Source organism: Mesocricetus auratus, unplaced genomic scaffold (genome assembly GCF_017639785.1).
Source record: "Mesocricetus auratus isolate SY011 unplaced genomic scaffold, BCM_Maur_2.0 Super-Scaffold_100008, whole genome shotgun sequence".
In the NCBI taxonomy this organism is placed as follows: Eukaryota; Metazoa; Chordata; class Mammalia; order Rodentia; family Cricetidae; genus Mesocricetus; species Mesocricetus auratus.
In genome coordinates, this window is record NW_024429192.1 from 40,349,828 (window position 1) to 40,376,490 (window position 26,663).

The following is a 26,663-nucleotide window of genomic DNA, read 5'->3' on the forward strand; positions in this document are numbered from 1 at the left end:
CTGTGCTTGACCTTTTATTCCATTATTCCTTCCTTCCTCCCAGGAACCAGTGTCAGCTGGTCTACTCTTCACCTTCTGCTTAGCTTTGTCTCATCCTATCTCCAGTGTCTGTCACACGGGTGAATGGTACCATAACTGGACAGCCTCTTCGTGGCCTCTTTCATTTAGCTATTTACATTTCAGGTTACTCTGTGTCCTTCATAGCAGGCTGGCTATCTCTTTTCAGTGCTGAGTAATATGCCTCCAGGTAGATGTCACACAGCTTGTTTATCAACCATAGAAGGAAAATTGGTTGTTTCTCAGTGTGGGAAATTAAAACTAAAGTTTCTATGAAAGTCTTGTACATGTCTATGTTAGGATCAATGATTTAAAGTAATCTAAAAGGCACAAACATGGGCAGTATTTCAGATGCACAGGAGTAACAGTAGGCTTTGAAGCTGGAAATTTCTAGGTCCAATCCTAACTTTGTCATTTGAATCTTTCAGAGATGTTTTTGATGATGTTTTATTCTTTTGGCCTTTTAAGGGACCTACCACCCAGCTCCCAAATAAATCACACACTGAGTCTTCTTATTACTTATGAACTCCTGGCCTTGGCTTGGCTTGTTTCTTACTTTTTAAAATTTAAATCATCTTTTCTACCTTTTGCCTCTGGGCTTTTCCTTTTCTATTCCTGTATACCTGCCTTTGTTTCTACTCCATAGCTTGCTGTGTAGCTAGGTGGCTGGACCCTGGAGTCCTCCTCTGGCTACTTTTTTCTTGTTTCTCCTATTTATACTCTCTGCCTGCCAGTCCTACCTATCCTTGCTCCTGCCTTGCTATTGGGCAGCTGTTCAACTCTTTATTAGACCTCCAGGTGTTTTAGACAGGCAAACAACCACAATTGCACACACTTAACCAAATGCAGCATAAACAAAGTCACACACCTTAAAATAATATTCTGCCACAGTGGACAGCTGTGCTGTCTCTGCTTCTAGAGGTGTTACAAATGCATAACTAATGGACTCTTCTGTTGGCTGATTGCCCTTTCCCCACTCTCATGCCTTCTTACCTTTCTGCTTCATGTGTGGAAGATGCCTAAAGCTTGGTCAAGTAAAGGTTCTGACTTGTAATCTAATTAGATGAGCTTCCTGTGACAAAACATAAGTTTCCTGTCGTATGTGCTCATCCCATTGAGAAAGTTAACCAAATGAAATAACTTAAGGCCTTTTTAAGCTCATACATCTATAGTTTTCAAAACTATTTGGGGATAGATGTGTAAAGCTTTTTAAATACCTTTGAAGGGTATGAATGATTTGTACGTAATTGAAAATGAATCAATTGATATTGAATTATTCTCTGATAAAATCAAGACTTGAACTTTTATTTTGAGCCCTGGACCTACCATGCTCTGGTTGGATGATATTGGTTTAGTCCTTGGACTTTATATGGTATCATGATACTTGTTCATTATACAAGCCTCTTTACTCATCTTGCTGGACTTTTATGAGTCCCAGCTCCTCCCCAAAAAGTACAATGCTTGAGAATGTTGCAACATAGAAAGTCTGATAGATTATGTACTATTCATGTAGTTATTATTTAATAAACTTAAAGATTAATAAGTATGTTGTTCTTGTACAACTTGATATATGCAATAGGATGTTGATTCATACATATATATTCATGTACATGTATGTATATATACATATATATTTATGTATGTATATCTCCAAGATCTCTCTCCTCACATAGCTACTGTTTAGGCATGTGGAAAGAATATCTGATATCTAGTCTGTATTTTTTATCTGTACAATATAGAATCTTAAAGAAAGTGTTAATAACATAGTCATCACTATACTTTATGTTTCATATAAATCTGAAGTGATATTCTCTTTTGCAGTTTTTACTATCATCTCTTTGTTTAGGGACATTCAATGCTTTTTCATGTGCCTGGGGGTCATTTATATATCTTCTAGGTAAATGTGTCTGTTTGCAGCCTTTCCTCACTTTAAATCTACCTGTTTCTTTATTATTATGTACAATAAGTCCCTTCTGAATTTTAGGATGGGGAGATTTTTGACTGCTTGGGGATTTTCTTTTGGAATTTTGATATTAATCTTGTGCCAGATGCAGCATTTGTAATAACCTTCTTCTAAATCTTAGTTACTTTACATTACAAACATTGTCTCCCTACTGTATGATTTTAATTATAATTTTAATTATAGTTTGATGTAGTTCTCTTTGGTTACATAGAATTTGGTGTCAAATCCAAAAACAGTTTGCTACAATGTCAAAGAGGTCTCCTCTCTATTCTCTTTCTCGGTGTTATGGCTTTGGGTATGACATTTAAGTCTTTTATTCATTTTGAACTACTTTCACCAATGTACCATTTAATTTTAATTTCCAATAACCCTTTACCAATTCATATTTTACCTTCACCTTTTCCATACTGAAATCATAATTTTCTAGAATCTGTTAACCTACCTACTAATTTCAGTAAGTCAGTATCATGGTCACCATCCTGGTTTCTTCCATGTCTTAGTTGAGATGCTCTTGGTGGCAGGTGCCACAGTGATATTGTGGTATTGATAACATCTATGTGAGAAACAATGAGAAGGGAGCTGGTAACCTTAGAGGAATCATTAGAATAAAGTGTAAATATAACCCTTGGTGGAAAATCAGGGCCAGAAGGCTGAGTAAAGACTCTCTAAAATTCCTTGCACTCTACAGTGTCATGGGGCATTGAAGAGTGAATGAGATAGCCATCAACATAGGAGAAACTCCCATCTGATGAACTTGCCATTTTAACATCCTTGTTCCACTCAGCCCTCTGCTGGGAAGAGCTCATTGAAAATGTGGCATTAGCATACATGATTTGTAAAGAGCCAGAGCAACTTGGTGAGTTAACATTTCCTGAAGCTAGAAATTGGTTGTGCACATTTTTATATCAACTGTACCCACACCACTATACCCTAAATAACAACAAAGAAAGGGAGTACTTTTATTGGGTCATGGCTTCAACTTGGGTATGTGGCAGCAAAAGTGATGACAAATAATGCATACCACAACTACACAGAAAAATAGCTAGCTGCAGGCACAACTTGATATATGCAATAGGATGTTGATTCATACATGTACATGAATATATATGTATGAATCAACATCGTATTGCATATATCAAGTTGTAAAAGAGGTACACTGGTACTCTGGTAAACAAAGAGGAAGTCATGGGTAGGGTTTGCTAGCAATGTCCACATGCTCAGACTGCTGTGCAATCACAGACTGCAGGCCATTTCGTTCGCACACTTCTACCTTTCCCTGCTTTTGCTTTTGTTTTGGCACCTTGTCTATAATAACCAAAGAGTGTAAGGATTCTAAAAGGGAGAGGACATTAAGTCAATTTGAAATCATAGACTAGATATGTGTATTTTATGAATAAGAACTGGACTCAGGGACCATAAGATGAAGTTTTCAAAGAGTTAAAGCTTTGGGGAATAAGGAAAAGTTTTAAAGCTGGGGGCAACTTTAGGGGCAGATTTCACCCATCTTACAGCAGTTCTCTATTCTGACACCCTTACAAATGATAAAATTACCTTTCAATAGAGCTTCTTATATTTCCTACTCTACTCATCACCTTCCTAAATTATCCTGTTCTCTTTCCCACTTTTCCTCCCACTCATCAATTAAGAATAATGACTGTCAGAGAAAATGGAATATATGAAAAGTTATTGTTAAAATATTAATAGATGTCAGCATTATATCTCTAAGTTCATGCATCCTAGTGTTGCCCCAGTGAGCTTCATTGTCAGAAAGCTACAATGGACATGCTTTCCATTCCGATTCAGGATTAAGGCTATACAGGCGATCTTAAAATGGGAAAATGATTTCAACTTCATATAAATTCTCACAGTGCATAATGCTTGCTGATTAAGAAAATTTCTTTAAAATTTTTATCTTTCCTGTTCTTTTACTGTTTTTGAAAACATATCTTAGATACACTTTCCCATTTTTCTTTCATACTCAAAGCTGGAAATAATTTGAGCTTAGTTTGTAAAGAATAGGGGAAATGTCATGGAAACATGATTTTCTTCCTAAGACTTTAACATATTGAAAACGCCCTGAGACATGTCGATTAAAAACATGTAATTTACACAAAGCTAAGTTTTGGAAATCAGCAAGCAAGCTGCACCAACTACATGGATCATCTTATTAAATAGCTTTAACGTTTGTGATTTGTCATGTTTGAATGTACAGTTCTATAGCCTAGGGAGATATAGATAATGGGAATTAGGGTGCATGAGAAAAAAAACAAGAAAGAGCAATTTCAGCCTATGTAAATATTTCCCAAACCAACTCAGATATTTAATGTGAAATATGCAAAATCCAGTATTCCAAGCAAAATTGTTCAACCAACTCTGAAGCAGAAACCTACTAAGTTCATTTAGAATCCAGTGAATCCACTTCTTAGCCTTAGTACTTCTTCAATGGTAAAATAAAATTGGTTATGTCTGTTATTCCAGTGGGATTGTACATTTCTTCAAATGCTAATGCAATACAATAAAACAAGTTCTTATTAGTAGATGCTGTCTGTGAAAACAATGGTGATCTTATTGTTGAAAATTCTTTGGAATATATTTTTAATGCACTTTGAGGACTATTAAGGTTATTAGAAATTAGTTGTTTGGGAGTTTGACATAGCTATCAAGGAGACCTTTGATTTTCTCCTATCAAGACGTCCTTTGTTGTCATGGTATTAAATTATTTGCAGAAAACAAACTTAATCGTGTCACAATAGCTATGAACTCTTTCTGAAGACAGACTCTTCTAAATTCCAGAAGTTTCCATTACTTCAGATGATGCACTTAAAGTCTTTTGTGAAGACTTGGGGCTGCATTCTTGTTGATGATGTTTGTGTGAATACAGTACTGCTATTCTTCTTTCTAAAGTAATTTAACTGTATCTACTGTTTCAGTAAAACTTACACGGTAAATTGTACAGGAAAAGTATGATTTCTGTCCACTAACATAGCAACAATACTCTTAAAAAGTTGAACCTGGAATTTCATGCTGAGAAAACGTGTGGTATAATGGAGCCTAAGTGTCTGCGTTATCTAACCCAGAGAGTATTCAAATATAGATTTCTTTCACTTCTTCTTTAGTTAAACTAGCTAAATAAAGTCCTCATAATTCAGACAGGAACAATATAATATGAGAAAATTACTTGACAGAATGGACAAATATATAAAGTAATAATTTGCTAATTATTTTTCATTAAATGGGCTAAGTCTCTGAGTAGAGAATTCTTCTTTTAGAGCAGCTCAAGTCTAGAAAAAAGAGTCTGTAAACAGTTTCTACAAATTTCTAACCACATACATAATTTTTATTTTTATGAGTAAATTGCAAAATAAAAGAAAATATACTTAAACGTTTCTCTTAGTTTCTTTAATCACAAGAACCTACTTTAAAATAAAAATTAAAGTAGCTATATTTTTATACACACAATCTTAATTATTTGTTCATTCTGTACCACTCACCCACAAAGGAAGCATATTTAAGTGTTTTTGGTTACATTTGTCAATGGTTGAAGACCCTGTGCTTTGGCACATTGGCATGAATACAGCTTAATTATAATTATGTAGCTTATAATTCTAATTATATACCTTAATTAATTATAGTTTAATCAAAAAATCATCTCTAAGGAATGAGTGATGACTTGTAACACGGGGATCTCATGGTGGCACAGCTTGTGGGAATATCAGACCCCTTCCCAGAATAAATTATGTGCAAATTAACTGGGGATAAAAGCAACACTAAAATATTAGAGCTATTAGTAACATTCCAAAAGTAAGTTCACATCTGTTAGTTTTGTGTGTGTGTGCATTATAGTCCATTAAATAATTTCTAAGCTAAATTAGTTTTATTCAATGTGAGCATTTTACAACAGTCCTTTCAAATCACCGCAATGTTCCCCTCCCCAAACTCCAAAGCTAGATTCTCCCTTCATAAAATAATATGTGGGGGGCTGGAGACATGGCTCTTCCAGAGGACCCAAATTCAATTCCCAGCACCTATATGGCAAGCTAACAACTGTCAGTTATTACAAGTCTGATGCCCTCACACAGGCATATATCCCCAAAAAACACCAATGCAAATAAAATAAAAATAAATTATTTTAAAAAGTATGTGGACTTCTGGAAGGTTAAACACAGAGAAAAGATGTAGTCTGATTGATATTCAGACTTTCTTTCAGTGTTGCATAAATAGACTTCACCTTATACATTATTTAAACATGGGGGTGAAAAAGAGTCTTATGTAGTCTATAATTTGTGATGCAGCTACTATTTCTTAGTTCCATCCCCCAAGCTCTGGGATTGTACAGTACCATGCCTAGCTAGCTCAAACATTATCATTGTGTTTCTTCAAACCTTAGAGTGTTTCATAAAATTTCAAAATAAAATGTTGGGAATTGCTATCAAATAGTTATCTGATTAGAGAGAAAACTAAAATGGAAATTTCTCCTACCTTGCCTTCTTAATATATATATATATATATATATATATGCAAATACATATGCATCTATATGCAAAGAACAGTGTGTTGCACTTAGTTTTCTATTCTGTTGTGTGTGTTTGTGTAACTTCTTTTGTCTTTCTTCCAACAGCATTTGGCACAAAGTGACTGATCATTACTCAAAGAATAAACTAATGATTGGGTAGTTTAGAACTGTAAACCAAAATATTTACATAATGAAGAAAAATAATATATTTGTTCTCATTTCTTCCCAAGGTGTTCAGAGGGAGAATTGTCTTCATAGAGTCTCTCTTTTATTAATATGTGTTCAGGTTATTTCGGTGTTTAGAATTTGCAGTGATGCTGCTATATATAACGATAGGAAAATGCTAGGTAGAAGAGCATATTATACTTGATACTAGAAAATTGTGCTTCCCTAAGTTCAGTTCAACCTACAGTGAACTTAGAGTTTTTATTCTTCATCTAAGTTACCATTTTGCAATCTTGTTTATTATTTCTATCCTCTTCATACAAAGTATACATTTTAGTACTCAATTATCTAATTTATATTTGAATACTACTTGAGAGGACTCAAGGATGCCTTAACGTTCATTCATGCATCCCATAGTTAAGAAATTCTGACAAGTACAGAAAAATCTATGTCCTGACTGTAAAAAGTTCAGGAGGCAACTCTCAATACAGAAAAAGAATGGTTCACAAGTTACACTGCGTTTGTTTCGTTGAGTATTACCTAGTTGTGTGTAGTTGCTTTTGTATTGTTGAGGTCTCATGATCTTTGGTTGCCTGTTTTTGTTGTCCTTGTTCGTCTTATGTTTAGGCATCATGTTAGTGAAACTTCATGGGCGTGGCTTCTGAAATTCCTAGAAGACATATTCTTACAACAAACTCCCCGAACCTCTGACTCTAACCAGTCTTTCCACTCCCTCTTCCACAATGTTCCCCAAGCCTTAGGTATAGGAGTTGTTTTGTGAATGTATGCATTGAGACTGAGCTCCACAGCCCTGCATTTGGATTGATTATGGTTTTACATAAAGGTCTACATTGCAAAGAGAAGTTTCTTTTCTGTTAGCTGAGGGCTACACTTATCTGTGGGCCTAAGGACAAAACTTGAGAGAGTAGTCTGGGATTATGCTGATTTAGTAAGGTAGTAATTGTAGGTTCTCCTACAAGGTCCAGGACTTCACTTCCCCAGGGAAGAGCACATCAGTTGGTTATTTACTATCAAATGGTCAGGTCTGAAAATATGCATGCAAGTAAATTATGTGTGTGTTTGTGTACACACATCTGCATGTAACAACAATTAATGAAAAAGAGGCCATAAATTTAAAAGAGATCAAGGAGGGGCATATGGGGGCTGTCAAAAGGAGACAAAGTAAAGGGGAAAATTTGTAATAAAAATAATTATAACATCAAAAATGACTTAAATGGTTGCTTTAGGGTAATTACTAAATAAAATTCTTACAATTTTAACCTGCTCCAAATAGAAGCTTAATGCAAATGTTGATAATGGAAGCAAGAAGAAAGTAACAGTCTCCAGTATCTACCGCATTTTGTTGGAGAAGCCTTATGTGCATTTGTGAATCTGGGTAAAGTGCCTGTCTTAGTCCTTCTGAAAATCAAAGATCTCTTCTGTGGAGACTAGCAAAAGAAATTGAATTTTTCTTAAGAGAAGAAACACTGTCACTGGCACTTCTGGCTGTCCCCTCCTGTGACGCACCTTTGAGGTAGTCTGTAACCCCCTACTGAATCCTTCATTCAGTGTTCAGTAAAGTGGAATGTCCTCCAAGGCGCTTTAACCAACATCCCCAGGCTCATTTTTGGGATTCCTTTTTGCACATTCCTACAGCACATACTTTAGTTGATATGCACCTCAAATTAATTCAGTCTGTTTCCCAAGGAAACAGCCCCTTATTTCATTCATGTATGTCTTTCACAAAGAAGCACACCTAGCACTTTGCCTGAGGTAGATGTTTAGATAACACTTGGTGCACGACTGACTATATGAATAGACAGTCTTTAAAGGATACACAGAACATCAATCAGAATAGATGGGCCCAAGGAATGCTAAAAAATGAGGAAGCGATGGGCCAAAGCCTAGAATGATAGAGGAATCTTGACTTAGGCTGCATTGTAGACCAGTCCATGTCTACTTATGATGCACATGTACAAGCAGACTGAAAAGGTAATTTCAACACAGGAGTACAACTCTCAGTAAAAGACATTGAATTTCATTTATGTGGACCTGTCACATGATAGGGAGTATTATGTTGACCTATAATCTAATAAAATGACAACTACTCGGAGTGTTATAAAATGCCAATTTTGCAAGTAAAATAAAGAGTACGTATCTTAAAACACAATCTCAGATACTAATGTTAATTTATGATTTTATGGAATGGTCGTTTCCTTCCAAGTATTATTCCTTAGTGGCCTGATCATTACTCTAAAATGTCTAATGTCATGTGTTTTTTAATAATGGGAAGTGGAGTAAAAAGGAGAGGAAGAATTGCTATTTTTCTTACTCACAGGGATAGCTCAGTCATATGTGAGAGATAGGACGTGACTCTTCTGAAAGGGAAGACTGAAGGTGAACTATGAGAAAGGATTACAGATATCTAAATCCAAGTTTTCCTCTAAGTACCTAAGTTAGTTGAAGGGAAATTGCCAAAAGAGAATGGAGAGGGGAGGAAAAATTCTTTCCTCTGTCTGTCAAAATGACATTTCATTTTACCAGATGGTATTTCTCATTTATCATTCATTGTAAATTACCTGGAATAATAGCCCCTTATATTTCTCATGCACATGAACACACACATAAATACACTCCTTAATTTACATATATGCATGTGCTGTAGAATATTAATTAAAGGTGTATTACATGGTTTATGCTGTGGTACATTTTTTTAATGATGCAAAGATGTGTTGCATTTTTTTATGTTGCATTTGTTTAACTCTGTGGATCTGTGTTACTTTGCCTGTCTAAAACACCTGATTGGTCTAATACAGAGGTGAATAAATGGCCAATCATGAAGCAGGAGAAAGAATAGGTGGGGCTGACAGGCAGATAGAATAAATAGGAGGAGAAATCAAGGAGCTAGAAAAAAAGGAGAAGAGGATTCCAGGGATCAGCCATCCAACCAAACAGTCAGACATGGAAAAAGAAGGAAAGAAAGATATACAAAAATAGAAAAAGGTAAAAGCCCAGAAACAAAAGGTAGATGGCATGATTTAAGTAAAAAAAAAAACCTGGCTAGAAATAAGCCAAGCTAGGGATGGGCATTCATAAATAAGAAAGAATAAGTGCCCATGTCTATTTATTTGGGATCTGGGTGGTGGACCTCCCAAAAGAGAAAAAAGTGAAAACAGAAAAAAGCCAGCTGTGTGTATGAGTATAAAGAAAATCTTAAATTCTAGTTTAATGTAATAAGTTACCAGAGCAGTTCTGTGATGGATATCTTCCATTGACTGAATCATAATTAATAGTGTTGGCCAACACTTTCAAGATATCTATTCCACTACTCATCTGTATTTTCTTATACTAAATAAAATACATACAATATGTATGGTTTATAATGTATTCTTGATATTGGCCCTTACTGACTGATTTGTGAAGTAAAAAAAAATAAACTGTCATTTCTATAAAATTGGAAATCAAATCTTAACGTCTGTGATCCACTGTCATGTAATAGTTTAATACATTCATTTATATTTATGTTTGCTTATATCATTAATAGTTTAATATCTCTCCACCTTAATTCAATCATTATTTTGTCCTCCATTTTAGATCCTATTTTACTTTAACATATTCTTCATTAATAACCACAGTTCCATGGAATCTAGGAAGCCAATAAGGGCAGCTTAAACCAAGTGGATGGGGATTGGGGTAACTTTGCATATGAAAGGACATTTACCACTTGTATCGGCTTTGAATTTTCATAGTGGGGGAAGACTGGTAGTGTCCAGAGATGCTCCAAACACCTCACAATATGCAGTCCAGTCCTCTTACAACAAAAGTTAATCCAATCTCAAATGTCAGGTGTTACCAACAATGGTCTCAACTGGTATCACAGAATAGTTACACTTCATCTAGAGCTTCACTCATTCTGTCATTAAGAAGGTAAGCAGAGCATCACCACAGTTGTATACCAAAATCAATCGAGTAAGTGCAAAGGTAGTTTTCAGTGACAAATATCTTTGTATCTAATTCCTCCCCCAGCAATTCATTTGTTCACATAAATGTGAAATGATGGTGAAACCAGAATTTAGTTCTTACATCATAAGCTCTGAACCCATTATAATTCCGGTTAACTCTTTCATGGCACCCAACAGAGTTGCAGAGCTCAGCGAGTGCCTCTAAGGGCAATGATGCTATTAAAATATCAGAGCAATAAATGATAATTACACATGCTGAATTAGAGCATGCAAAAGTATCTGCTTCCCATCCTGTCCTCTACACTGTTGTTTTTCTGCTTGGAATGGAACAGCAGAGCCTGAGGTCCATCAGCAATATAAAGAGAATCATGACTCTGACCTTTAGAATTCATCTATATAGAAAAATCATTTGCCACCCATCTGCTAAAAATCATTACATTCATAATTATTTCTGTTGGAAGTCAAACATGTGCACCTAACTTATAATTATATATATGTATGTATATATGTACATATATATCTTTTGATATCTGCTTTCAATTGTTTGTTGTAGAAATACACAATTATAATTATTGTGCATTTTATGCTCTGTTTTTTAAGATTTTATATATCAGGATTATTTGGCCAAGAGATATTTTTATATCCTTGGTTTATCCCATTTTATTTTCTTCCCACTTCTATTGTTTGTATTTTTTTGGCTGATGGCACTTTATAAAAAGCACATTAATTATAATTATACCCTGCTTCTCAGGCATAAAAATTTTATGTTTTTATGTCTTATATTTGCTAGCAATTATAATTCACCAAAGTATCTTGAATGTTCCGAGCACATTTAATACAGACAGTCCTCACCCAGTTAAAATCCAGGTGCAGACATGACATGGGCTGAATATAAAAGCACATTCTTGGCTGGAGAGGTGACTATTGGTTAAGTGCTTGCCTTGCAAGCTAGAGGATCTGTGTTAAGGAGAAACTGAGGAGGATGGCTCATATGAACACTTGTAGTCTGTAATATTGGCACTGGGAAGGTATGAGTGTGTATATCACTTGAGCTTCCTGACCAGCCAATCTAGCCTGCTTGATGAATTTCAGTCCACTGAGAGTTCATACAAAGATGAATAGCACCTGAAGAAAGACATTTGAGGTTGTCCTCTATTCTCCACATAAACACACCCATTCATACACATGCAATTGCATGCACAAATACATATACAAATGCACACATGAATAATCATGCATATACACAAGCATATAGTGTGCAGAGCCATAGTATTTTATTTTCAATAGTCCCCAATAATCTGTAGACCACAAAACTCAATAATTTAGTCAATGACTGTTACAGGAAGAAAACTGAAGGAAAATTCTAGTAAGTTGAACTCAATTTTCAATCTGGTAGTTTAAAGATAAAAGACTTTTTCTCCTGCAAAAGGTGAAAACAGAATCACACAGGGTGGCTGGTGCTTCAGTTCTTTCTGCCCCCTCATGTCGAAGATTAAGACATCTCTAGAAGTTAGGATGCTAATTCATCACCAAATCACAGTGGTCTTTGCAGTTACTGCATCTCTAGCACGTTAGACACATTAACTCTTCCATACAGCAAGCCTTTCATCTCTCTCTCAGATGAACCTAGGAGTCATATGCACTTAGCAGCTGCAAGTTGATGACTGTAGCCAACTCAAAAATTGATTCTAAAGTAAACACTATTATACCTCAACATGCTAGCCAAAGTACTCATTCTGCTATGAATCTGGAGAACAGGGTTCCTGTCTGTGACTGTTGGTGTTTCTCTGCTATCCTTATTCTTGTCATGGGTCTTACTTCCTTTGTATTTGTTCTCTCATTAGCATCCTGCCCTAGCTGATTTCAGTTTGGTGTTGTCACTATAAGATGCCATCCATGGATTTTCAAAACAAAGCAACACAGCATTGTGGCCATATGAGAAAAAAGTAGGCATTTTCTGATATCATTTGTAAATCAGAGAACAGAAATTGTTCTCAGTCTCACTGGAGATGGAAGAAAGGCTTAAGCTTGTTTTTTCCTGAAGTTCCATACATGAACTTGTGGTGTTATATTATTTATGTATTAAAACTTGCCTAAGGATTCAGACAGCAAAGTCAGCCTCGGGTAGTGGAGGTACACACTTTAATCCCCGGACTCAGGATTAAGAGCCATCAGATGCATCTCTGTTAGTTCAAGGCCACTATGGCCTACACAAGAGTGAAGAATAACAAGAGTTATTCTTTGCCTTTGATCCAAGAACCTGGGATCACTCACCTTTAATCCCAACATTAGGGAGGTATTTAAACAGGAACAGGGTCTCAAAGCTGGCATCTATTCTCCAACCACATTGAAGATAGGAAGTCATTGAAGTCTCAGAATTCTTCAGCCATGCTGAGGAGAGGCAGCAATCTGAGGTTTTGTGGAGCCAGGACATCTTTCATTCTGAAACAGAGTGAGAGCTAGTGCCCAGCTGCTTTGCTTTTCTGATCTTCAGCTTGAAGTTTGGACCCCAGTATCAATTTCTGAGTCTTTTATTTATCGTGCTACATGAGCTACCATGAACTATAGGTTCTTTTCTCTTCTCCTTGTGACAGTAAATAGCATAGGAGGACAAAATCCATGTTCTCTACACATTCGAGTTATAGTGTGATTACCTTTAGAATAGGAGGGAGAAAGAAGAATATCTCAAAGTACCATGCTTATAAGTTCCTTCTCATTTTCAAAGATAGTATTCAGATGAGCAAAATCGAAAGGATGTCACCACATCCCAATGAGAAATCATTTTACTAAATTCCCTGTGTCAGGCATTGTTACTAGATACAAAGTTTAAAACTGATTGTTCCTTTCTCTGATCATGCTAATAATACAAGATATACTTCAGATGCACACAGCCTTAAATCCTGTCATAAAGTCTGGCATATGTAGGACACATTAATATTCTATAAGGGTAGAAGAGAAAAATCATCTCTGAAAAGAACAATGATCAACATTTGGGAAAGGCCTTTGCTTACTTCCCTTTACCTTGTGATGGATTTGCCTCATTGGAATCTGATCTCTGCAAACTGTTGGCGTTGCTTAGCTCATTGGAATCAGTGTCAATTGTCAAAGGAAGTTTTTTTATAATGATGGGAGCTGATTAGAAGGATACACCCTGACACAGACGAAGGTGAAATGACAATCTGCCACCATATTTTAGTGCCTCACTAGAGAACAATGAGAAAAGCAAAAAGGTGAAGTCATAGGCTTCCTGAGGCTTCGTTGATCTGCACTGATGCCTGGCCCTATTTGAAATACCTGATGATAGTTTCACATGCAAGAGCCTGATATAGAAAGGCGGAATGGCATCCTGAGTTAGAGCAGGTCACTCAATGCAGGCATGCATATCTGCGATCACACATGTAAAATTCCAGCATTAGAGCTGGTGTGCTCACTGTAGAATACTTGCCTAGAATGCTCGAGCCCCTGGGTTTAATCCTTAGCGCTGCATAATGTAGGAAATAAATCTAAAAAGTAAAGCATCATTTCTTCTTTTATGACCCTCTGGTTTATATGCATTAATATCAAAGGGAGTAATAACTTCAGCATGGGGAACAGAAAACAATGGGAAAGTGTTAAGGTTACCTTAACAGATACTGAGTATAAAGTGAACAATTTTATGTATGCCTTCATTATCAAATACCAAATAAAAAGAAATACACTCTTACTATTTCTGTTTTAGTATCCTGTAATTTTAGGTTTTTTGAGACAACATTTTTTTTTCTGTGCAACCACCCTAGTTGTCCTCGAACTTGCTCTGTAGATCAAGCTGACCTTGAACTCACAGAGATCTGCCTGCCTCTGCCCTCAGAGTGCTAGAATTAAAGGCATGAACCACCACACCCAGCTTGTATCCTGTGTATTAACCGTGGTTAAAAAATGTTAAAATAGTTTGTGCTACATATTTGCTCCTTAGATTCTTATTCACAGAGACACCTATAAAGAAGAAGTAGCCTCCTTACCCAATTGCTTTTTAGAATAGAATTTTGTCACCTTTCTTATTTACTAGCATGAGAGATTTTTATCCCTGTGCAAAAGCTTTTATGTATTCTATGCAACTAATGGGTAACAGTGAAGGGTGGCATACACCAGTGTATGTTCATAAAGTCCCAAGATGGTTTTATTTATGTGCTGCAGATTGCCTTAGCTTTACCCTTTAGCACCACCTGCTGGACAAAATAACATCTGCAGATTAAAATAGCCCCTTCATGCTCTACACCTATCTATGAATACCAGGTGGGCACTCACACATCAACTTTTTCAACTTTAAAAACTTTGTAAGAATAAGTCAAAGTATCTGAGATATGTCCTTGATACTATTGTCAATGAAAATATCAAAATGATATTTTCTTTAAAAAACTCACTCTAGTTTTACATATTTACAGAGTAGGATGTAATGCGTCATTATGTGTATATAATATGTTTGGTGGATCAGGGTAATGGGTTTTTCCATTTTTCATAACTATTTTATGCTAGCAAGCTCCTCTCATCCAGTTCTTCATGAAACATATGGCAGGATATTGTGAACTCCATCATGCTGTTGTGCTTTTCAGCATGGAAATGATCCCTCTTATCTGTCTTTTTGGTATTATGCTTGCACCCCTCCCTTTTCCTCTTAACCTTTCTAGGCTACCATAATTACTATTATATTTTCCCACTGACTTTTTGTGGGAAGAGAAGACTATTTCTTTTTCTATATCTGTAATGCCTTAAGGTTTTTTTCTTTTTCAAAACACCATGGCTATGAACAGATATGAAAAAATTTTACTCTTAATAAAAATTATTCTTTTCATGTTTCAATTATTTATTACATTTATCAATAAAGAATCAATTGACCTGTTGCTTTTTTGTCAGATTAATAAATGTCAGTTTAAATTAGGTTGACTACCAAATGCTAACCTCTTTGTGAATAACTCTTTGTGAGGGGTTGTTATTCTATAATTTTACCAAGTTAATATTTTATGAACAAATAAGATATAGTTTTATTTTTGCCTGTAAAATCAGCTATTTGAACACTGACTTTTCTCCATGCAAGTAAAGTTGAATTTTACTTTTACTTGAATTATTTTTCAATTCTTGATACTTATTTTAATTTTCTAAGAGGTAAATTTGATAGTATGCTCAACAAAAATTCTCTCAAGCTATTTTGAGAACTTTGAACATGTTACTTTTGGTGCAGCCTCATGTTTCTGTGAATATATTCCTGGTAAATATGGTGAAGAACATACTTGACTAGTAAATTCCCCCATGTTTCTGTGCTATAGCTTCAGGAAAACACTCAAAATCTCTTTTCTCTTCTACCCAAAGGCCTTGGATGGTACACTGTCAACTCAGCTTATGGAGATACCATTGTGATGCCTTGCCGACTCGATGTACCTCAGAACCTCATGTTTGGCAAATGGAAATATGTAAGTGTGAGCCTCCTGGGGCTTGGAGACCTGCCTCAGGTTTTTAAAATCCTCTCTCTCTTTTTTTGAAAGTATATGAGTATATAACACTGACATAATGCTAATATTCATCTGTGCACACCTATATAGAAAGAATTAATGCATATAATATGTCAAAAATATTCATGTTTGTAGCATTAACACTATTTTAAATACATTCAATAACTCAAAATTTGTTCATCATCTTTGTGTGAAAATCCCATCCTTAAGAGATAGAGGCAGAGGGAAAGGCAGGGTTGCGGGGTACTAACAAGGTAGTATAGAGCAAAGTTCTGTGAAGGAGAACATTCTCTCTTCACTAGCTCCTATGCACTGCAGCTACTACAAGGTAAGATGTATCTGTCCCGAGAAAATTCAGATTTCCATGGGGGACTGCAGTCAGCTTTGTTTCTGTTGCTGAATCTTCTAAGTGTGTGTGGATATTACAGGTGATTTGTACATTTAACATTGTTGATTTTATCCATTGCTTACACTTAACTCCCTCATATTTTGTCACACATGACAGGTGGGTCTGGAAATGGAGAACAGAGATCCCTGTAGGTGGGTGTGGAAGTCCAGTGAACTTTAACAGATTAATGCTTCGGTTGAACACAGATCAATAAAAGGTGTCTTTGTGGTACAATTTCCCAGCACAGGGCCACAAGAGACTTACACCAGTGAAAAAGTAGATAGATGTTTCCTGGAACACAGTAGCAGGTTTCCCTAGTTCTGAATATTTGCAGACATTTGCATATGGGAACATTGGTGGTTACCACATAATTAATTAATTGTTTATTGCAGCGTTTCTCAGAAAGTAGGTGTGTTAAAATGACACTAGAAGAAACCATCCTGAGTGACGTAACCCAGTCACAAAAAGAGAAACATATATGAGAGAAATACTCTCTCATATATGGATTTTAGACATAGATCTGGGGAGTGCCAGCCTACAATCCTATGGCCAGAGAGTCTGGGAAACAGAAACTTCATTTAGTGGCTGATCGAAGAAGAGGCAGACTCCCTTGGTTAAGTACTGAGCTGAACTCAAGAAAGCCAGTAACAGAGAGGGAGGACTGATGACCAAAGGGATTAAGACTGGGCTGGTTTAACCCCCAGAAACAGCTGACCTGACAAGGGTTAGTTCTTGAATCTCAGATTGATGCCTGGGAATCCAGCATGGGACTGATCAATACCCCCTGAATTTGGGTGTCAGTGAGGAGGCCTAGGGAATCTATTGAGCCTTGGGCAGCAGATCAGTACCCATCCCAAGTATACACACGGACTTTGGACTCCCATAGAACAATGTGAGGTGCACTCTCACCCTGAACTCTTGGGGAAGGGTCTAGGCCCTGCCCTATATGAAATGACAGACTATGGACACCCCCATGGAGGGCCTCACCCTCCCTGGGGGATGAGGGGATAACGGCGGGGGGGGGGGGTTTGGGGAGAGGGCACGGGAGGAGGGGAGGGAATGGGAGAGGGACCTGGAACTGACTTGTGAAGCAACCTCGTTTCTTATCTAAATTTAAACTGGGAAATAAAATATAAAAAAAAATTTTAAAAATGCACTGTGAATTATATAAGACATTGGTTGGATTAATTTGTTAGATTTACTTGACCATGAACATTTTTACTAAAATATTTCCATAAAAATATAGTAAATATATATTTACATGTCAAAAGTACCTAAACTTGCACTCAAGGGGAGAAACTGATGTGGCCTTTTATAATGTGGGCTCCGAAGTCAGTTCAACGGAGTCTACAATCTTCCATGAACAGGTGAATTAGGCATATTTTGTTACTAAGGAAAGGGGATACCTTCTTCACAATGTTGTTGTGAGGGCTAAGTAAGTAATTCATAGCTAAATACTTACTAGTACTTGGTAGGTAGAAAATATCTTTAAGAAGTCAGTTATTGCAAGTCCAGGGTTCAACACCCCATTCACATTATGCATGTACAAATGTCATAAAAGACAAAAGGAGGTGACACAGTGCACTGCATCTCTGTGCTCATTATTGGGTCACTCCAGGTAATTCTGAACTCCTTCTAGTTCTCCATACAAGTGGAGGAGTTATGATGAGGAAAGAGTCTATTCAAAATGCTCAGGTTCCAAGTCTCGGCGTCTACTATTTAATCCACTCAGTGAGCCAAATTTACTATAAAAATTAATGGAATCAACCCAGAGAAAAATTAAGCATGTATGATAATAGCACATCCTAACTATAATATAGGGACCTGATCCCACACAGACTGAATTGACACAACAGTCCTGGAAACCAATCAACAATGGCTATTTTCAAATTGTTAGTTAAGCAGAAAGATCCAGGAATAAATTAATGGGATGCCTTTGAATAACTCTAAAGTTAGTGTTGATTTGCAGAAACAGAGTACATGCTATAATGTAATGCTGGAAGGAAAGCAGAGGAGCTGGGAAAAATTCTAAGAAAACATAAGAAAGTAGCTAGTTTCCTATCATCACTGTAGACTCCCCATAATAGTTGCCAACCCCTCCAAGTCTACCCATCCCAGATTCTTCATTAGCATCTGGCCCAGTCCCAGTGAGTGGGACAGAAGATAACTCTCACCACTGTCAAGGTTACCGCAGTATACTCGCAGTATGCAGCCATGGTGCACTGAAATCTGCGCACTGGTAAGGTTGACCAAGGGGGAACTTAGACCTTTATCCTAAAAAATGCCACCCTCACTGGCTAATCTTCAAGTGAGAGCAATATTGCGTTTCTACCTTCAAGTTGGCTACAAATATTGGGCCCACTAATAACATCAAGGATAGCCCAGAAAAAGCACCAGACATGTAATTAAGCACTCAAACATTAACAATTATTTATTGCAAAGAGAATAAGTATGAAAACCTAAAGTATTCTGCTACCAAATATTTTATAATAAAGGAATAATTTAAGGCAGGGATTTATATTGGAAACAGATAAAACTGAAGTTTAAGACAAATATTATTGATGTATTTACATATGTACACATATACATGAGAAGCTAAAGCCTTTGGATTCCTAAATAAGCCTTGCAATCACAACTAATATTTACCTTAAAACAAAGTAAAGCAAACTAAGCCTCTATAGAACTTTTAAATTTTGCTATGTCTTTTAACATGTTTTTTCATAATTTATGTTATCAAAGCCCTTGTGAAGTAAAGGGGATAATTGACCCCTATTTTGGAGTAAATTGCTTCCTAGGTAAGGTGACATTTAGAGACCAGAGAGAAAAGGGCACTGTATGGACCGGTGTTTTGTCACCACTTCCCATGCCGAGTTACATATTACCTTGATAATACTTTCATATGAAAGGCTTTAAAAGTAAGTTTTGAGCCTCAGATGAAAAACTCTGGGTCTCAGTGGTGAATCTGCTTCTCATTGAGTGAAGAACATGGTTTGCCCAGCTGAATGTTGCTCCTTTATGAAAACTGAGTACGTGGTGTAAAGGACCCCCAACCAATGCTAACTGGCAGATCTGAACACTTGCATGTCAGGATTAAAGCAATGCATGTTTCAAATGTAGCTGTCTGATGCTACTGATGCCATGTAACAAGCTCAACTGTATGACCACCTCAGTGGTTTTCTTTCTGCAGATTAGTTTTTGTATTTTTATGTTTGTTTCTATCTACTTTTTAGATGTATATTAAACAAGACTACACCATGCCCCTTCAAAAAAAGCTATCAATGTCCCACGGGTGTAAGATGAGCTCCACTGAGAGTTTTATCCTTTCATTTTTCAAGCATTCCTATAAACCTATGAGTGAACCAACAGCTTCATTTCATGTGAAGTGTAATTTTTCTTTCTGTAGGTAAATTATGTGATGCCAATATCTAAAAACCATTGTTTGTCAGCAGCAACACCAACAAAAGTCCACATGGAATAATATGGCAAAAGACATCGTAGAATTCTGAAACATGAATTATGTTTGTTTTCAACATGTATTGTTATTTTGATTTTTAGGAAAAGCCCGATGGTTCCCCAGTATTTATTGCATTCAGATCTTCTACAAAGAAAAGTGTGCAGTATGATGATGTACCAGAGTACAAGGACAGATTGAGCCTCTCAGAAAACTACACTTTGTCTATCAACAATGCAAAGATCAGCGATGAGAAGAGATTTGTGTGCATGCTAGTGACTGAGGACAACGTGTTTGAGGCACCTACACTAGTCAAGGTGTTCAGTAAGTAGACTGTAATAGAACTGCTAAGTGGGGTTGCTGGCTGGTGTTAGGTATTCTTTGGTTAGAAACTTGAGCTCTCTGCTATGCCTCTCCACAGGAAACTATGCGTAAGGGAGTTTCTAAAGCTCTTTATTATACTTATACACATTAGTAACAAGGAAAATAAGTCTGGCATTCACAAAGGAGATGCACAGTGAGGATTTAGAACAATAACTTTAGAACAGTAACTTTCCCTGTGATATGAAGAGCTACCTGTAACAACTGGCTAATGACCTCTAACTTCCAATGATTTTTTTCAAAGAAAAAAATTATGTTTATCATACAAATGTATAAATGTTAGGGTTAGCTATATAAAATTGTCATTATAATACATAAAAAGAATAAATACAAATTTAAGGTATTCAAGCAGAGATCCAGAGCTAATCACTGAGCCAAACTCCTGGAATCCAGTTTTAGAGAGGGAGGAGTGAAGAACAAAGGGGTCAAGGCAGAAACAGCTGGCCTGAGCAAGTGAGAACTCATGGACCCTAGTCTGGCAGCTGGGGAACCAACATAGGACCAAACCAGGCCCTCTGAATGTGGGTGTCACTTAGGAACATCGGGAAGTCTATGGGGCCTCTGGCAGTGGAACCAGGATGTAGCCCTTGTGCAAGAACAGAATTCAGTAGCCCATTTCCCATGGAGGGTTACTCCCTTAGCCTAGATACACAGAAAGGACCTAGGCCCTGTCCCAAATGACTTGACAGATATTGATGATCCCTCATGGAAGGCCTCACCCTCCTCCCTGGGGAGGGAATGGAATGGGGGGGGGAATCGGTGGAGCGCATTGGAGGATGGAAGGGAGAGGGAACTGGGATTGATATGTAAAATAAGATTTTTTTCTAATTTAAATAAAATTTATAAAAAATCAAATTTAAGGTATTCTATGATCTAGAGATCTGAGAATTCAACTTGTGTATATACATATATGTAACATATTTATGAGTGTGTATGTATGCATATGTGTGTTTGTGTGTGCTGTCTAACCTTCAGTGCTTATTGATTCAGTTTTTAACATATTCACATGGTTTAGAAGAATTTCCCTGAAATAACGAAGCTCCGCATATGAGACTGTTCATGGGATTACAAAGGGATTACACCAAAATGATAAAGTAGGGTTGGAAGAAAGGAAACTAACAGAAGATACTCAACATAATTACTATGGTTACCATGACACAGTGACTTCACCTGATATACTTAGTTAATGTTACTGTGCAAATAGCTATGCAAATGAATGACTTGAGATGTATAATTAAAGCAGTTCTTCCTTTAAGATTCAAATAAAAAGTCCCACCTCAGTTACATCATAATATTGTAGAAACTACAGGAGGAAAAAAAAAAATCAGGTCTGAAAAGTTTCAGAATACCAGTCTTGCTTAATTGAGAAGAAGGTCTTTCTTTCCCACTTTCACCCTCTGCTTTCTGATGACCTGACAGCTCCTAGAAATGATTAAAATAAACGGTAAAGAAGGAAACCCTGGAGACCTCCAACTGGAGCAAGTAACCATGGATTTTCGTGTTTCTCTTTAATAACCTATGCAGCTAAGTAGGGCTGCCCCTTAAGTATTGATGTAGACTTCAAAGCTTCAGTGGGTTCATGATGCAGATTCAAAGAGTACTACCACTGTCAAAGGAAACCTTTGTTCTCCAGAAGGGCCTTGCAAATGCATATTACATGTTTCCGTTGATTACCTTTTAGCTTAGAAGGCACTTTCCAGAAGTCATTCATACTTCCCTATCATATTTTCATCAAACCAAGTCCCAGCTGTTTACCAGCTCTGCCTACTTTCACCGAGTATGGAAAGAGATAGTATTCAGTATTTGCTGTTGGCCATGTTGGCTTTTGAGTTTTCCTTCTATTCCTTACTTTCTTTTATTTTATTTTTATTAGAGAGATGGATGGTAGTTTTGCTAAGGGCATTTTTCCCTAAAAGCAAAATAACATCAACATTACCATAGGCTTTGATACCTTAAATACAAAAAGTGTAGGTAGGCTAACTCACAACACTAATCATTATGTAAATTAATTTGCCATTTTCAAGTTTCTATAAATTGTGTTGAAATTATCAAAGTTCAAGCTAGTACACAAATAAATCAAGAACATTCAAAGTTATATTAGAAAAATCATTTGTGACATTTTCCAAATTTTTCTTACTTTAAAAAACTGCTGCATCAATATCAAAAAGTAAAAATCCAATTAGCTTAATTTAATAAAATTTGTACGTTGTTTTAGAATACAGAAGCTTTCTGTGATGGTGCAAACAAACTCACATGCCACGTACCACCAGGACCCCTGCTCCCTGCTCTTTTGAATGTTGTTGAAAACAAAGCAATTCTCAGTAACAGAATTTGCATTCCAGGCTGTGGGCCAGGGAGAATTTACATAGCTAGTTACACACTCTTGAAAGTGCGTTGTATCTAAGAAACCACGAAAAACCCACCAATTGCAAGAAAATGAATGACATCTCAGATGGCCATGACATACCTACAAGAACATGTAGGAACCTCACTCTTTTCTTTGAATTATGAATTTGCCTCAGTCCACTTTTTTTCGAGCCCAGCAGCAGCTGTGGTAGGGAGACACTCATCCTATGCCTGTATACATTTCAGTCACTTCAGAGTTACTGTGCTCATCAATCAGTCCTCTGTTTCCCTCTATTGAATCACCTAGCAACGTGAACCATGTATGAATCAAGTGTGACTGTTGTGAGCCAATCTCAAATCAGCCTTCTGCAGACTGCCAGCCCCATGAGCAAAATCAAGTTGCTTTTATTCAAGCCAGAGGAACTGATGGATGATTTTGCCTTCCATGTAGGTTTGTTTGTTTGTTTAGTTTTAAACTACACGCCTGATGTAAGAAATCATATCCCCAAGTCCAAGCAAGGAACGTGCTTTGTCACCACTAATCAGCTCTTGAATGGCATCAAAATCAAACTGCTTTTGCGTTTAGTGCACATTGGAGAGTAATAAAACTACTTGGAAGCAAAATTAGACCATTGAAAGTTCCCAAAGATTCATTCCAATGATTGCGCAAAAGGCTCAGAGGTCAAACAGGTGCCCAGAGAGCCAAATGACTCACAGTGATGAGATGGGAAAATCTGTGAGCTGCTCACCAGAAGACCTTGCTTTGTCAGGACCGCCACAAGTTCTGACCTTGGCAAGTCTTTTAGCCTGCCTGGAGTTCAAACAACCTCTTGAGTAAAATGAATGTTTTAGATTACGTGGGAGGCTTTTCTATTCTGCTACTAAAGCCCTGTCCGGGAACTGAGAAGCAGGGTCTGGCATTGTAAGAAGCTGCTTCTGTTCAAGTGGTTAGAATCCTAGTTACTGTTTCAGTTATTTACTGTAACGTGTCGATGAAAAAAAGAAAAAGAAAAGGCAACCTCAGTCACATAAGAGATCAGACCTCACTCCAGAAACAGCATGGAGAATACAAGAAGACACATCTTGATTTTTTTAGGGGTGTGGGGTAGCTATTGGTAGCCTTTGAACACTACAGTCTTAATTAATCTGTTCTCTGTGCTCTGGTGGTATTCTGTGTTGTTATAAGAGAGCCCATTTCCAGGACTTAATCCATGTACCAGGGGCCCAGTCCTCAAGGCATTGGCCAGTGTGTCCCAGCTCTGCACATCATTTCACAGCTCCTACTTGCATATAAGTCTTAATGCTTCATCGCATTGGAAAATTGAGAATCTCTCCTCCCTCCAGTGGAGAATTGTTAAACCAGAAAATAGTAAAGGAGTATTTTCAAGGGGAAAGACATGGGAAATGAGCTACTTAACAAGTAATATCTAAACTGTATGGTACAGTTTGATTGTTTCTTTTTAGGGTGGGGAAAAGGAAGGGGATTGAAACAGGGTTTCACATAGCCCAAGCTATGCCACAAACATGCTATAGGCAAAGCTGGCCTTGAACTCCTCCTCATCCTTCCTTCACCTCACAAGTATTGAAATTATATGCCTATCACTGTTCCCAGGTCACTTTGATCCCTCGGATACTGAAAAATACATTTCCCCATCTATTGCAAAAAAAATACAAACTTGTTCCATGAACACACTATCTTAAGTGTTTGGTAATGACTAAGGACTTTGATTGTCAAGAGGAATTGAGAGCCTTGCCTCTGCACAAACCTGCCAGGGTATTTTCTCTTTGTGTTCATGGACTGAGCTAGCCTGTGTGTGGTTTTACAGTAATACCGTGGGTGACAAAGAACCAATTTGTACCCAGATCTACATCTTCGCCGGTACATTAGATGGCTGGGTGCTGAAACTGTAGCTTTTAGGCATTGATTTCTACTTCTTTCTGAAATTCAATGTTCATAGCATTCACTAACTATAGCTTGAGAGTTAGAGCTAGAAGTGGGTTATCTATTTTATTATATTTATTCTTGAACAGTTCTTATCTCTATACCAGTTTCCTTCTCCCCTGCCCCCCCAAAACTGTTACAAAACAAAAGGAGTACCTGGAAGAACAAAGCTTCTGTTTCCAGAACACTTGAACTTATGCAACATTTTATATCTAGCTTAGCTTAGCCTTTAGTTATTTGTGGTGAGCCTTCAAAGAATATTAATGAAACCTGTGATGTCTTTAGTTAAAATACCATTCTTATAGATACTGCTATGTGGCACATGATGCTAATACACACACACACACACACACACACACACACACACACACACACACACACAAGGCAAACTACCGCATTGCCAGGTATTCCAGGGGTTATTATATGATTTGTTATTAAAATCTCCTTGTCCATATAGTTTTTAATGATCCACCATATTGTGTCCCCATGTTAACATACTTCTAGCTACTTCAAATGAGACAGTCAGGCTAGCAAAGAAAAAAATGTAAACTAAGACATAATTGTATAATTGATACATGGTCAGATGAGAGGTTCTAGAGAGATTACTCAACAATTTTCTGAAGCAAACTTTGGCTTAATTTTAAATTAGTCACCTTGACTAAATTAATGCTACAGGTGAATTTGTAGTGTTGCTTTTCTTTCAATTTTATTCTTGGTTATAAGTCCTTGAATCATATTAAAACATAATTCACATGAAATTTTTTCTTTTTTACGAAAACACTGCTTGGGAATCGATATGCAATTTTGCTAAAATAGTATGTGTCCTTTTAATGGTTCTCCAGCTAATATACATTGATTGTTACAAGGTAATATAAAAGAAAATTACATACAAAAATGTAGTTAATACAAAGGGTTTTAAGCAAGAATCTAAAGAGAAAATAACTCAAGGAAATAGAATAGGTACTATTATTAAGCTATCATTAAATCACAAAAGTCATTGTAACTTTTCCAGAAAGAAGATGAGAAAAATTTAAGAAGGACTAAAAGTTAAGCATGCTTTCACCAGGTGTCTCTTTCTTTCTTCCTCTTTCCTTCTTCCTTCCTTCCTTCCTTCCTTCCTTCCTCCTTCCTTCCTCCCTCCTTCCCCCTCCCTCCCTGTCTTTTCTCTCTTTCTTTTCTTTCTACTACAGCTTAATTTTATTAAAACTGTGATGAATTTTAGAAACAATTAATGCAAACAAGTATTACATAAATTTGGCATGCATGTAGTATTCATGCTTATGTGCTATTGCTAAAATGTTACCAGGTTTAATTAACTAAAAAAAAAAGAGGTAAATTGCTACGTAGTAAGAAGAGGCTCAGATATGAGCTCAGTCTTTTTCCTGCATACCCAGTAGATTGAAAAACAGTAAAATTTGTCAAAATTAGCCAGCAAGCTTTTATTCAAAGCCTACATTTGCAAACCTCTCTGTATTTTCCAAACACGTTACTAATTGAAGGAGAAATGAAATACCAGTTGTCTTTTCCTTTCTGTTAATTTTGACCCATTTTTAAAAATCAGATAAATGAATTAATGTGTTCTGTCTCTTGATTAAGGATTGTGTCACTTAAGAACAGGCTTCTGGGTCTTGGGAGCTGTGGTTTATTTAATTAAGAGCCAGAAATTTTCATTTGTTTAAATATTCTCGGTGCATTTGTCTCTCAAACATATTAAATGTTTGTCTTTGACAGCATGGATTCTAAGCATAAGTCAATGTTTGATCAATAATTCAGTTTTAATTTGAAGTGTATTCCATTGAAATGCTGAGAGCATTAAGTTGTGCTGACATGAGAAAGAGTTTAACCTCAATGCCATATGTTTCCCTCACACACTAGTGACTATTTTGAGGGGAAATTCTTTTAGCTTTTTCTGATTTGTAGTTGCTTTCTTAACACTCAAGAACATGGGTGTCACCTCTTGTTTGTATTAATGTTGATTGTGTGTCCTGTCTATTTGTATTGCTGTTTTCCTT

General features: G+C 36.7%; 1 protein-coding gene across 2 annotated transcripts in view; it reads left to right on the forward strand.

The window, feature by feature from the left end:
* Positions 1–26,663, forward strand: part of Alcam (activated leukocyte cell adhesion molecule) — a 182,127-nt gene that overhangs the window by 118,581 nt on the left and 36,883 nt on the right. For both annotated transcript variants that reach the window (XM_013116880.3, XM_013116879.3), the window contains exons 2-3: positions 16,004–16,104; positions 20,087–20,306. In XM_013116880.3, the coding sequence (XP_012972334.1) occupies positions 16,004–16,104; positions 20,087–20,306 (321 nt within the window). The remainder of the gene's footprint in view (positions 1–16,003; positions 16,105–20,086; positions 20,307–26,663) is intronic.